Source organism: Oculina patagonica, chromosome 13 (assembly GCF_052425735.1).
Source record: "Oculina patagonica isolate OP01 chromosome 13, crgOcupat, whole genome shotgun sequence".
NCBI classification, from domain to species: Eukaryota; Metazoa; Cnidaria; class Anthozoa; order Scleractinia; family Oculinidae; genus Oculina; species Oculina patagonica.
In genome coordinates, this window is record NC_135770.1 from 1,476,856 (window position 1) to 1,490,205 (window position 13,350).

General features: G+C 37.6%; 1 protein-coding gene across 3 annotated transcripts; it reads left to right on the forward strand.

Moving 5' to 3' along the window:
* Positions 1-233: 233 nt before the first annotated feature.
* LOC144636779 (uncharacterized) lies at positions 234-6,906 on the forward strand. 3 transcript variants are annotated; one of them, XM_078495979.1, is made up of 7 exons: positions 234-999; positions 2,019-2,329; positions 4,172-4,216; positions 4,800-4,975; positions 5,201-5,534; positions 6,418-6,462; positions 6,695-6,906. In XM_078495979.1, exons 2-6 carry the CDS (start codon positions 2,032-2,034, stop codon positions 6,459-6,461), a joined length of 897 nt encoding a protein of 298 aa, XP_078352105.1. In that variant the 5' UTR covers positions 234-999; positions 2,019-2,031; the 3' UTR covers position 6,462; positions 6,695-6,906. The 3 variants fall into 3 exon arrangements, with proteins under 3 accessions (XP_078352105.1, XP_078352106.1, XP_078352103.1); XM_078495980.1 differs by lacking the exon at positions 234-999 and adding an exon at positions 1,103-1,143; XM_078495977.1 differs by lacking the exon at positions 234-999 and having other exon boundaries at positions 1,655-2,329.
* Positions 6,907-13,350: the final 6,444 nt, after the last annotated feature.

Genomic DNA, 13,350 nt, shown 5'->3' on the forward strand with positions numbered 1-13,350 from the left:
CAAAACTTAACAGTGCATATATGTTTGTCAGACGAATTCTTATTCCTCTCTATAAAAAACAATGTTGCACTTAATTCCAAGTGGATCAAAAAAACATAACAATTAAATTTTCTCGTCTGAAAAATATACGGTGTAGGTTCAGGATTAAAAAACACACCTTGTTTTAAATTTCATCGTTAAAATGGTTAATTGAGGTTAAAATACGTACACAGGCTCCATGTTCCCAAAGTTAAGAAAAAGAAGTTTCGACAGTTAAATTTATTGCTCAAGTTATAGAAATACTGCTAATTCTATAATAAACTGAATAAATAAACAATATAAACGTTGTAGGTTCAGCCTTAAAACACACGCCTTGTTTTTAAAGTCTTCGTTAAAAGGGTTAATTGAGGTTAAACACAGGCGTCGTGTCCCCAAAGTTGAGAAACAGAAGTTTCAACAGTTAAATTTATTGCTCAAGTGAAATGCTGTTGATTCTATAATAAAATTAATAAACAATATATACGTTGTAGGTTCAGCCTTAAAAAAAACGCCTTGTTTTTAAAGTCTTCGTTAAAAGAGTTAATTGAGGTTTATATACACAGCCACCGTGCTCCCATAGTTGACAAACAGAAGTTTTGACAGTTAAATTTACCGCTCACGTTATGAAAATGCGGCTGATTTTATAATAAATTAAAAGGCAATGTTTCTTTTCTTACTTTTTCTCCAATTCAATATACTGACTATATTTCTGTTTTATTTATTGCCGTGAGAAAATCTTAAACCAAAACATTTCTACCAGAATTAGGGGGTTTTAATAAAGAACAAATACTTTCCATTAAATCAGAAATCTACCTTCGCTTTTGTTTATTCAGGCAGAATCACACTCAGATGTAATTATATCCTAGTAAATCATGGTGAGAAAACAAAACGTGAAAAACAAATTAAAAGACAAACACGACAAGGGTAAATCAGGGGCACGGTATTTCAACGAGAAGTTCATTCCCCGTTGAACAGCGTTAAGTAAGTATTGGAGAATTTACTGATTTAAGTTTATAGTTGTGTTTTTTTTTTGCAAGCTACATCTAACATTTTGACTCTATTTCTCTCTTACCGTTTAGCTTGCCGCTTTCGCTTTTTCGACACATGCGCTGAGTTGTTTGAAAAGTATGTGATTAGATACCATAAGAGCTTGTTAGCTTACTAAGAGCCTCACAAAAAATTCTACACTTCTACATTTGTCAATGCAAGACTTTTACATTTTCGCATTTTCACTTCAATACCTCTGCGTTTTAACATTTGCCTACTTCCATATTATAATATTAATTTTCCTCTTCAAAAATCTTGATTTCCTTTGTATTCGCAAGGCTTAGAACATATATGCTACATATGCAAAAAATCGTGTAAAATTGGCCATCTTTATTATTTATCAACGAACTCAAAATTTACCATCTTTATTATTTACTACACACTTGTTGAATTCGACATTGCTGATCCAAATTGTATGCAGGACGCGTGTCACATATCAACCTAGTAAATGGCCCAGATCACAACGAGTCTCTCGTAGATCAGTTTGTTAGAGCGCCCAACCGGTATCGATCTGGGAGGCCATGGGTTCGATTCCCGTCGGGGACTCAGAATTTTTCTTTGTCCCATGCTCGTGTCATTTTTCTTTAAATTTCGGATTCATGTAGATTAATTTTCGCTGGTTTAATTGTCGTGAACATTAGCACTGCGAGCGAATAACGAAAGTGCACCCATTACCACGCAACAATAAAACACATCTGAAAATCTGTGAGTGCTTGTTGTTAGCGCTTTTTGTTCGCATGTGTGCTATCGCCCACCATCTAAGAAAAGAGGAATTAGTTGGCCCAATTCGAGTGCGCGTTTGCACATTTTCGACGCTTATGTTAATTTAAATAACTATGATTTCTTGGCTTTTTCTTGAAATTCTGTTTTATTGACACTTATTGGCCACATTTTGTTCTTTGACAAACCAGCGCATTGAATATGAACTCATGCCCTTCTACGTTTCTTGGCAGATATTGGTTAACCATGAGATATCTGGCCATATTGTGGATTATCTTGACCAGCACGATGTGCTTCACAATTGCTGGAAAGCGCCCGAAATGTGGCACCAAAGTTCGTGCAAGCAACTGCGACTGCACGTCCAAAACAGCCGGTGAGTTGAAGCAGGGTGGCGGAAAATTGTTCTTTTGTGATGGTAACGACTGGAAGGCTCTACAGTTTGAAACTCCACTCGGTTCAAGGAACAATCCAGGTTATTCGTGTAAAGACCTGTTGGACATCGGAGGACAAACGGCTGATGGAGTTTATTGGATCACCTTAACTGGTACGTTTTTTTGATTTATAGTCATTCTTGAGTTGTGTATGTGTTTTAAGTTAAGAAAAAGAAAAATCATCGTCAAAGTCGCTTGTCAGTTGTTTCTTTGTTAGTCAATCTCAACTTAATACATTTTCAAAGGTGAGAACAGAACAGATCATCAACTGAGACTTCAAGTGTACTGGCAAATTCACACAACAACCAAAAGAATTACAGGACAACCCTAACCCTAACCCTAACCCTAACCCTCAGTTAAGCTTGGGAGTCTATTTACGACTGCAGTATAAATACCTAATTGTTTTAAGTAATGGTTTTCATCACAGTGCGATAAAGTAATCCCAGGGGGGTATACTCAGGATTTCAAGTGACGGGGATGATCGAATGGAGGCAAATATCAAGACCCAACAAAACCCCTAGGGCTTTCAACAAAACCCTAAAAAATCCCTGTACCAAAAATTAACGCCCAAAACATTATTGCCGAATTTCTGACCCTTAACCACTGAAGGCACTACTTTTTATGCCCCAAAAAATCCTTTCTCAAATCAAGCCACCAAAAAAAGAAACTTGTCAAATTTCCCTTCCCAAAAAATTTTCGAATCGAAAATTTCATCAAACCAACATTATCTTTCAATCATCCCCATCACTTGAAATATTAATCCCGAGTAACCCCCTCCCGGACAAACTTAAGTGGCAGTTTCTCTTAAAGCGGTCCATCGCATTTCGGGTTCGGAAAAAAGTTTTCCCTCAAACTTTGCCCAGTGAACTATCTTAGGTTGTAAGTAAATGCAACGACTTGAGTTTTTGGAAATACGTTAAAATATATTTTTTAGAGCTCTCAACAGTGAAGGCTGCAAAAGGCCTAATTTTGAGCTTGGCCAGAACGAGAAATTTCATAAGTTGACGAGCTGGCCGCTCAAAAACAACCAAACGCACCAAATTATTATTATTATTTCTTAGTTAAGTGGTCCTTCAAAGGTTGGAAACGCATGTTAATTTTGATACATTTTGATCTACGGGTCCGTGAAAATTTAAATATCAGCAACGGTTAGATCGCTTTTTGTAAACATGCAAAAGTATGGTGTCTTCGCCGGCCTTTATTTCACGAGTCCAGACCAGACCATTCTAAATTCCAACTGAATCCTACTAAACAGATGTTAGGAAGCATAGAAATATAAAAATACCTTGCACTTTTTATCTTCCTTTGCCACAGCGACTTCGAACATTTGGTGCTTATGCGAGTATTTCATACACATTATGCAAATGAGCTTACTTACTCGCATAAGCACGAAATTTTCGAAGTCGCGGTGGCAAAGGAAGATAAAAAGTGCAAGGTATTTTTATATTTCTATGCTTCCTAACATCTGTTTAGTATGATTCAGTTGGAATTTAGAATGGTCTGGTCTGGACTCGTGAAATAAAGGCCGGCGAAGACACCATACTTTTGCATGTTTACAAAACGCGATCTAACGGTTGCTGATATTTAAAATTTCACGGACCCGTAAATCAAAATGTATCAAAATAAATATGCGTTTCCAACCTTTGAAGGACCACTTAACTAAGAAATAATAATAATTATTTGGTGCGTTTGGTTGTTTTTGAGCGGCGAGCTCGTCAACTTATCAAATTTCTCGTTCTGGCCAAGCTCAAAATTAGGCCTTTTGCAGCCTTCACTGTTGAGAGCTCTAAAAAATATATTTTAACGTATTTCCAAAAACTAAAGTCGTTGCATTTACTTACAACCTAAGATAGTTCACTGGGCAAAGTTTGAGGGAAAACTTTTTTCCGAACCCGAAATGCGATGGACCGCTTTAAGAGAAACTGCCACTTAACACTTTTTCCTTTCTCAAACAGACAGGAGGGAAGCCTTCCCAGTGTATTGTGACATGGCTGGCGGAGGTAAGCATTAGACGAGAACGCTTTTCCCAGCTAGAACATAATGTAAAAAAAAATGTAAATGTAAATGCTGTTTTTTATAGTGGTCATGCACTAAGCTTCGAGATAGCTAGTTTACAGGCATGCCACTGAAACAGAGGAAACAAATAATTTTAAATGAACATAACAAGGTTAAAAACCCCCACTGGCAGGAGGCAGACCAGTTGGCTATATACAAAGCGTGGTGGAGGATTTGAACTCGGGACAACCGAGAAACAAATCCAGCTAGTGCCAAGGGCAGGTCTTGAATCGGGGACCTCCGGATTACAACACCAGCGCCCTAAACCACTCGGCTACGCTTGCCTCCAAATAAGAAATACTCCATCATAAGAAATATTTGATCCAATACCCGATTCCCTCTATAGCGCGCGCCTGCAGGGAATCACGGTAGTTGTATTTATCAAACCATGCGCGAGACTTAGCAACGATGCACGTTGCTGAGTCTCGTGCATGGTTTGATGAATACAACTACCGTGATTCCCTGCAGGCGCGCGCTATAGAGGGAATCGGGTATTATAACGGTTTTCTTTGTTCTGTTATACACTAGGCTGGACCATGATATTTAAGGCGGTAACCGGCGCCAACCAACTTGCACAGGACGCTTACAAGTCAGCTGATACATACGCTGAGTTCGAAATGGACGCTCTTAACGTCACTAGCAAGTACCCAAACGACTACAAGAACAGGATCGTTTTGAACTGGGGAGCCTTCGGCGCGTCTGAGGTAAGCAGAATATAACTTATCATGGCTAAAGTGCTTCAGCAAACACACTGGCTTAATGGTTAGAGAATTTGTTACCTAATTTTAAACTCAAGAGATCTTAAAATCGCCCTAAATTAATTTTGTATAGAATTTTCGATTACCTGCATGGTAGCTAAAATTACGTATGGTTATTAAAAAACGCGCGGTATGGCTAGTATCAAATTAAAATGTTCTTGATTTTAACAGGCAAGGGTTGTCCTTTATAAAGGAGTGAATGCGGTCAAAGACCTAAAATTCATCGCCAAGAGATCAGACAAGCTGAACTGGTTCCAGTTCAATAAATTGGACCAAAACAATCTCCCCTGGAATGACCTTGCTACCGCGCCACGGAACATTTTTCAAATCGACGGATCACCCCAACGCAGCTTTTACATCAGCAGCGTGCATGCTGGCTGTCCGAATGATCTCGGCTGGATGGTGATCACTGGTCCGGTCTGTGACTGGGAGAAGCACTACCTTCCTCGTAAAAATGTCGTGTTATACAGTAAGCAGCCCGGTCGCACCAATTGGAACCAGTACAGTAAGTAAAACAACATTGTCCATCAACAACGCCCGGGGGGGCACTCAAAAAAGGTTTGTACGGGGAGGCTCCGCCCCGATCTCTAACCCCTTACCCTTATATACCCTTATATACCATTTTGATAGAAATTGTACCGTTTTCGTATACCTTTTGCTGAAAAAAGGTACCCCTTTCATATACCTAAAAGGCATGGCATAGACTTAGAACAAGACGTTTTCTTGTTATTTTCATGTAGCGCTTAATAAATTAAAATAATACAGCCATAATTTGCGTCTGTTCGAAATATTTTAATTAAAGGCCCTTTTAAATACCTAAATGACAGATTTGTATACCCTTTCGTATACCTAAACTTGTGAAATCCCTTCCCTTTTATATACCTGAAGCCTTAAAAAGGTACCCCTTTCGGGCGGAGCCTCCCCGTGTAGGCCATTATAAGGGAGTACCCCCCCCCCCGGGGCAACAACGTCTCAGGAAAAACCGAAACCGCTTATAGATGCCTATTGGGTCGGTAAAAAAGTAATGCAGTTTGTTTCCACCGAAGTCTTTTTGTTTCGACAAAAAATATTAAAATCCGTCTCCTGCATGGGATTCAGGTCATCCATGTTAAATTCATTTGAAATATGCCGGATTTTGTTTCATGGGCCACAATGAATACTACTGGATACATCAGTAATTACATTTCCGCTTTTGAATTTTAGAGTTTGTTACATTTTTACTTCATCTTATTGATATTTTCATTGTAAAGCGCCATGGGCAATTAGTGGAGTTTGGCGCTATATAAATACTTTCATCATCATCATCATCATCATCATCATCATCATCATCACTTAGTAAATTGTATTGTCTTCAATACTCATCAATACTATTTCTTTTTGCATTGCAGGCAATGTCGGAGTTGCAGATACGCTGGTTGTTTTCTTGCGTTAAGGTAACAAATAAGTCGTCTGGAAAACCTTTGATGAATGTAACAAGGTTTGAATAAGCATCTAAACCAGTAAACAATGTTCTAACAAGGAATCTTAGTTAGAAACATGTTGATGTTGGCAGTGTTTAAAAAAAATTGTTTAAGGTTAAAGGAAATTAATCCTAGTATCCTTAGATCATATTCTAGAGGAAATATAAAAAACACATTTAGTAATTTTCTTCTTTTTTAATTCCAGAAACAGAACCATGCACAGCTCATTTGCACACGTGACTAGTGACCAGAGTGAAGAAACCTAATGAGGCAGTAGATTTGATTTTGCTTGCTGTAGATGCAGGGTTGTTGGTTGTTGGTTGTGGGATTCAGTGGTCCGTTTTTCTTGCTTACCCTTAATAGTTGTGTTGTGCCTCACAATCAGTGATTTAAAGTAAATAAAGCATTAAAAAAATATTGTGAAATATGTACTTTAAAATATATAACAATTTTTCGCCTCAAGCTCAGTGAATCTCGGCGAATATTCCCCGAGACGAAGTTTTAGTCTAATTTTCAGAGGTGAATATCAAGAACTATAAAATAAAGAACTAAAACACAGAAACAACAAACACAAGTGCTCGCTTGAATCAGCTAGGGGGGCTTTAGCCCCCTCTCCATTTTTTTACAGTAACATGAAAAAAATTATAATAAATTAAAAAACAAACGGAAAATTACTGAAAATATTTCGTCTCTGGACGCCATATTTTGTAAAGGACGAAAGTAACAGCAGTTACTATCACCAAAATAGATTCGCCTTCAACTAAGATACATAAAAAAAAACAAGTTAATGCGGACAATTGTCTTAGAGGTTTTCAGTTGTAATCGAAAAATGTTAGGCTACTACAAGATCATGCCCTTTATTAAAAACTGGCTTTTTAAGAGCGAGTGGACTTCTCATGAAAAAGGCCTGTGTCCTCATTGGTCAGTTTCGATCCGAACAAATCGGTTACGTTTATAAGGCAATACGGTTAGTTTTCGAGGTCATGCTAAAGGTAATTCATTTTGTAACAATGAACTTTAAGGTGAAATTGTCTTTTTTCATTCGTTCTGGTAACATTTCAGTTACCGGTAATTCAACATGGTGAGAAAGGTTCGTGTCTTGTAAAGGTTAAAAGGGTCAGTGGGAAGATATATCGAACTTTATGCAATACTTATACAAAAAAAAAATTAAGCGCTGAATGTTTAAATTTTTAATTACAAATGCTTTTACCGGTATCTAAGAGAAATTGAAATCCAAATTTTCCCAGGGAAGCATGCCCCGGGACCACTCCCCCTAGTTGGCTTACACCTCCTCGTTCGAGTTTAAGCCTCCCCCCCCCCCCTCAAATTCCTCCTGCGCGGTCCCTGGCACGGCGTGGTTTTCGCTCTCTTCTCATGATGAATATTGTTTTAATCGCCATTGCAGTATCTCGCGACTTCGTTAAAAATTTTCATTCGATATACGAGCGCAACAATGCACTGATATAAGTCGTTTCTCTCAAACGTATTAATACTCGATACTTTATTTGCTTTAAAGGCGTATTATCAAGGCTTAAGCATCTTGTAAATTAGGCCAAAAGGCAGTGTAAAGCATCGTCTACTCGCCAACAAAACAAGTTTATTAATTTAACCTTTAGACAGCCTCAGGTAATTTCGATGAGCTCGCACATAAAACTCCAACACAATTCATAAGCAACTACAACCATCGTCAGAAGTGTTGGCACGATTACCAAATTAATTCCTTCTCTCCCCCCTCCCCTTCTCAATGTTGAGCTCCCGAACATATTGCACAGACAATCATTAGCCACAATGGGTTCAACATTGAAAGGGGAGAGGGGGGCTCTTAAAATGTTTGTATGCACCATTGAGAAAGTTTAAGCGTCAAGTATCCGCATTTTTTATCTTCTTAGCGGAAGCGTTCCAACTACTTCTGACTAGGGTTGTAGCTCATTCCCTGCACTTTTTTGGAAATACGTGAAATACGTGAAACACGTGCTTTAAAGTTTTGCTCAATTCAGCGACAAAAGTAACTGATTATCGCAATTATGTTGTTCAAATCAAAATGGGTATTAAATTATTGAAAAGAGAATTAATATAAACACTTACGAAGTGCTACGCAAAATTTTGTTTGTTTTACAAAAAATCTGTCAACACGAAGCCATTTTAAGTGCGAGGGATTTTTTTCGCCTACCAAAATTTTGTCGAGTGCGTGGAGTAGCTTTGGAGGCCTAGAATTTTTTGTCAGGCGAAAAAATCTATTGTTCCTTGACAAGTCATCAAACATCAACACTGATCCTAAGCAAATCAATACACGCCGCTGTTTAGTAGCTTACACAGTAGAGATGAATTATTATCGAGGAGAGAAAAACCGATTCCCATTCATTCGTACCAAATGCATCGTATCCAGATGTTCAACTCTGTTTCAACTATTAAGTCTATCAATGCTATTCTCAGGCAGACAAGGTACAGTCACAGCAATGTCAGTTTATGAGAGCGAGTTTACGATTCTCAACTCGCTCCCCAGCAGCAGTACTTTCAAACAGAAGGCGCTTTGAATCATACGAACGTTTCTTCCCGTCGGCTAAAACGAAAAAATAAAATAAAATAAAACTCGGCCTAGAGCGAACAGGTCGTGTTTGCAATTTTTAACAGGAGTTTTAAAAGACAGAGCTATAAAGCCGTGTAAACGACGTTTGGAATTGCATTCCCTAACTCCAATTCCCTTTAAGAGGCATTTTCATAACAAGGCAAGCAATATTTATATTACCGGTAGTGTAAAGCTTGACAACAATTTGGTACATGGATGGATTAAAGTATTGGGCTGATTTCTTTGTTTTTGTTGTGTGTGTATGTGTCAAAATGCAAGGGTGCGTGTAAACCTTTCTTCTGCCTGTCTAAATTTGGTTAAAATAACTAAAAAGGGGAACATTATTTTGCTTACAAAACAATGACCACCCCAAAATGCAGGAAATACTGATAACATTTCCTGACGGCAGCTAAAACGGCCACGGATAGGTCTCTGGGAAAGTTTAAAGGTAACATTTATTCAGCATTTATAGAGTTTAGCGACAACAAATATTTCACAGTCTATAATATATGGAGTCGCCGGTAAGACGAGCACATCTTGGCGCACGCAAACAGTTTCGTACGACTGTAAATAACAATTTGTACTTTCTATCATATCAGTTACTTAACCAACCACTACAGAGGAAGGCAGCAATGCTGAAGCGTCGGTGAACCTCGGCCGAACAATATATAACGTCTGCAATATCAATTTTACTTTTTAATCGTCTTGTGTTGGGTTGTTCCGAATTCAACCCCTACATATTTTCTAGAGGTCAGCCTCATGCCGGTTTGAATTCTTAAATATGACTGTTTGTTTCGTATTTGTTTCATATCATGCATACACACGGCCCTACGAACCTGCCTTCAACCGTGTTTAAATAACGGTACTTTACTTTACTGTACTTTATTTATTCGCTCTCTAAAACACACGAGCGCACATAAGGTGCAACAGATGCCCCTTACTTTGCTAGACATGTACTCATCAATTTATTAGCAAAATATTTCGATTACAGTTCATGGATTGAACAAAACTTTCCACAATGTAAAAATCTGTTGTGATGATCATTTTATTACTGTATTTCGACATGAAATAGAAACATTTCTTCAAATTCTATTTCTTTTCTCTAAATCTTCTTTCGTTTGACAATAAACAATTCACCAGCATAACGCCCCTGTTTTTAATGCGGTGCTATTAGGCAGACAAAGATATGAAGAAAGCTGTTATTTTTAGCAAATAAGGCATTCGTAAAAGGCACCGCAGCTGGAAAAAGATTAATAGTTTATTGATTTATTAAACGACAAAATATTTCTAAGATACCAACAGTGCCATGAAAAAAAAAAATGTTCATCCTGTTAACGTAAACACAGTGCGAGTTCTTGCTTTCCGATTGGCTCGATCTTTAGAACCCGAGGGGGAAAACTTTCTGGAAACGCAAACAGGATGTGAATTCCTTTAGATGGGCTTGGTCGTCACGGTAACCAAAGAAAAACCAGGCGATTATGACAGGAAGTAAAATGAGTTTTAAAACGACGCCAAAATATCGTATCCTTAGGAACATTTGGGCAAAATAAACCCACGGATATCACGTTCAACCTTTCTCTCGTCTGCTAAGTAAGTATGGTAAAATTCAGACAAATACTTGGCTGTGAATTCATGTCAAATTTGAAGGCTGTCATCAAAGTTTCACCCCTTGTCATAAACTAAGAGTTACGAGGGTTTCCGAAGATTTCTCGGTTCCAGTCTCCTCGTTCCGTCTGACCGGCTATAATTTTTTCGGCTCCAGACCACCAACTTGCAGGCCGCGTATAAAGAAACAAAGACGCGACAAAAGCAGGTAAACTTTTATTTTTATTTATCCTCTTAGCTGATGTGAGGGGCCCCTGCGTCCTAGCCGGAAATGAAATAAATAAAGACAGTTTTATTTATAATTTAGAGTTATTGTTCTTTTTTTCACCAGTGTCACTATTAATGCAAATAAAAACGGCCGCTCGTGTGGCAAAATATGGCCGAAAGCTGTCAAGTCATCTGTCCTCGCAGCAAACAGAACGCAAATGAAGCAAATGAAAATGCAAAAATGACTAGTAATTTGCTAATGCGATAAGGCAATGGGACACAATTATAAAATCATCTCCACCTAAAAACAAAACTCAGCTGCATGTTTTATTCTTAAAAACGGTTCACTAAAACTGAGCACGTCTTCTTCTTATTCCTTTACTAACATAAAAGTCGATTGCTGTAAAATTTTATGACTTGAGGGGCCTCGTTTTGTGTCCCTACCATACTGCTTGCTTCAAATATATATATAAAAACGAATATTAAATATCAAAATATCAAAAATCAAACATCAAATATCAAACTTCAAATAATAAACATTAAATATCAGATCTCAAACATAAAGCATCAAACATCAAGCATCAAATGTTAAACATCAAACATCAAATATCAAACTTCAAGTAATTCAAACATCAAATACAGTAGAACCCCGGTAACTCGAGCTCTGAAGGGAAACAAAAAGCAATTTGAGTAACTAGCGGGGTTTCGAGTTATCGGGGTCTATTGAATATTTAATTTGCCATCGGCAACATCCTTTGAAAGCTTAAGCTGTACAGTCAGTAAAAATTAAAACCATCAGATGCCGGAAATTAATTACGAAAAGCCTAGTAGCTATTGGGTACGTATGAGGAGTAAAATCGACAATTTTTAAAAAAGCAAAAGACACACCGCTCTACACACAAATTGTAGGAATTGTTCGAGCAGCAACTCCTTTTCAAAAGCCTTTCAGGCAAACGGCGCACGGCGTGGGTCTCGCTCTATTCTCATGATGAACATTGTTTTAATGGCCATTGCAGTATCTTGCAACTCCGTTAAATATTTTCCTTCGATATACGAGCGCAACAATGCATTGATATAAGTCGCTTCTCTAAAAAGAAATAATACTCGATACTTTATTTGCTTTAAAGGCGTATTAACAAGGCTTAAACATCTCGTAAATTAGGCCAAAAGGCAGTGTAAAGCATCGTCTACTCGCGAACAAAACAAATTTATAAATTCAACCCTCTGACAGCCTCAGGTAATCGATCAGCTCGCACATAAAACTCAAACACAATTCATAAGCAATTCAACTAGCTCATTCCCTGCACTTTTCTTGGAAATAATGTAAAAGATAAACACCGTTGTTCATTTTTCAAAGCAATTTGAAACACATGCTTTAACGTTTTGCTCAATTCAGCGACAAAACTAACTGATCATTGCAATTATGTTGTTCAAATCAAAATGTGTATTTAATAGCCCAATTTCGATATATTAAAATTCAACCTTAAACAATAGACCTCAGGACGAGGCTCCGGGGACCAAACTATAGAGTTTGTGGGGTTTATTCCCCGGAGCCTCGTAGTGATGTCTACTCTTTTAGGCTGAATTTTAAAATATCGAAATTGGGCTATTATTGAAAACAGAATTAATATAAACACTTACGAAGTATCACGCGAAATTTTGTTTGTTTTACAAAAGATCTGACAACACGAAACCATTTAAAGTGCGAGGGATTTTTTTCGCCTACCAAAATTTTGTCAAGTGCGTGGAGTAGCTTTGGAGGCTCAGAATTTTTTGTCAGGCGAAAAAAACTATTGTTCCTTGATAAGTCATCAAACATCAACATTGATCCTAAGCAAATCAATACACGCCGCTTGATGTTTGATGCAATACAGCGTATGGCTGTCAAATACGCGATCTGTTCGTTGCTCCATTATCAATGGGCATCCGTGGCGAGTTGCAAGAACCGGAATATCGAGTTATCGGGGTAAAATTTGACCCAAATTTTGATCAAAGGAAACGAAATTTAGTTCGAGTTAGCGGGGTGTTCGAGTTAACCGAGCAAAAATGATTGAAAAGTGGGGTCAAATCCAAGGGAAATGGAAGTTAGTTCGAGTTACCGGGGTTCTACTGTACTGCAAGCATCAAGCATCAAATATCAAACTTCAAACAATTCAAACATTAAATATCAAATATCAAGCATCAAACATCAAATATGAAACATCAAACATCAAATATCAAACTTCAAATAATTCAAACATCAAATATTCAACATCAAAAATTAAATTTCAAACTTTAAATATCGAATATCAAATATGTCCTAACTCTCTTGCTCGATTCTTATAAGCATTTCTTTCCATCGGCAACATCCTTTGAAAGCTTAAGCTGTACAGTCAGTAAAAAATTAAAACCATCAGACGCCGGAAATGAATTACGAAAAGCCTAGTAGATATTGGGTACGTATGAGGAGTAAAATCGACAATTTTTAAAAAGCAAAAGACACA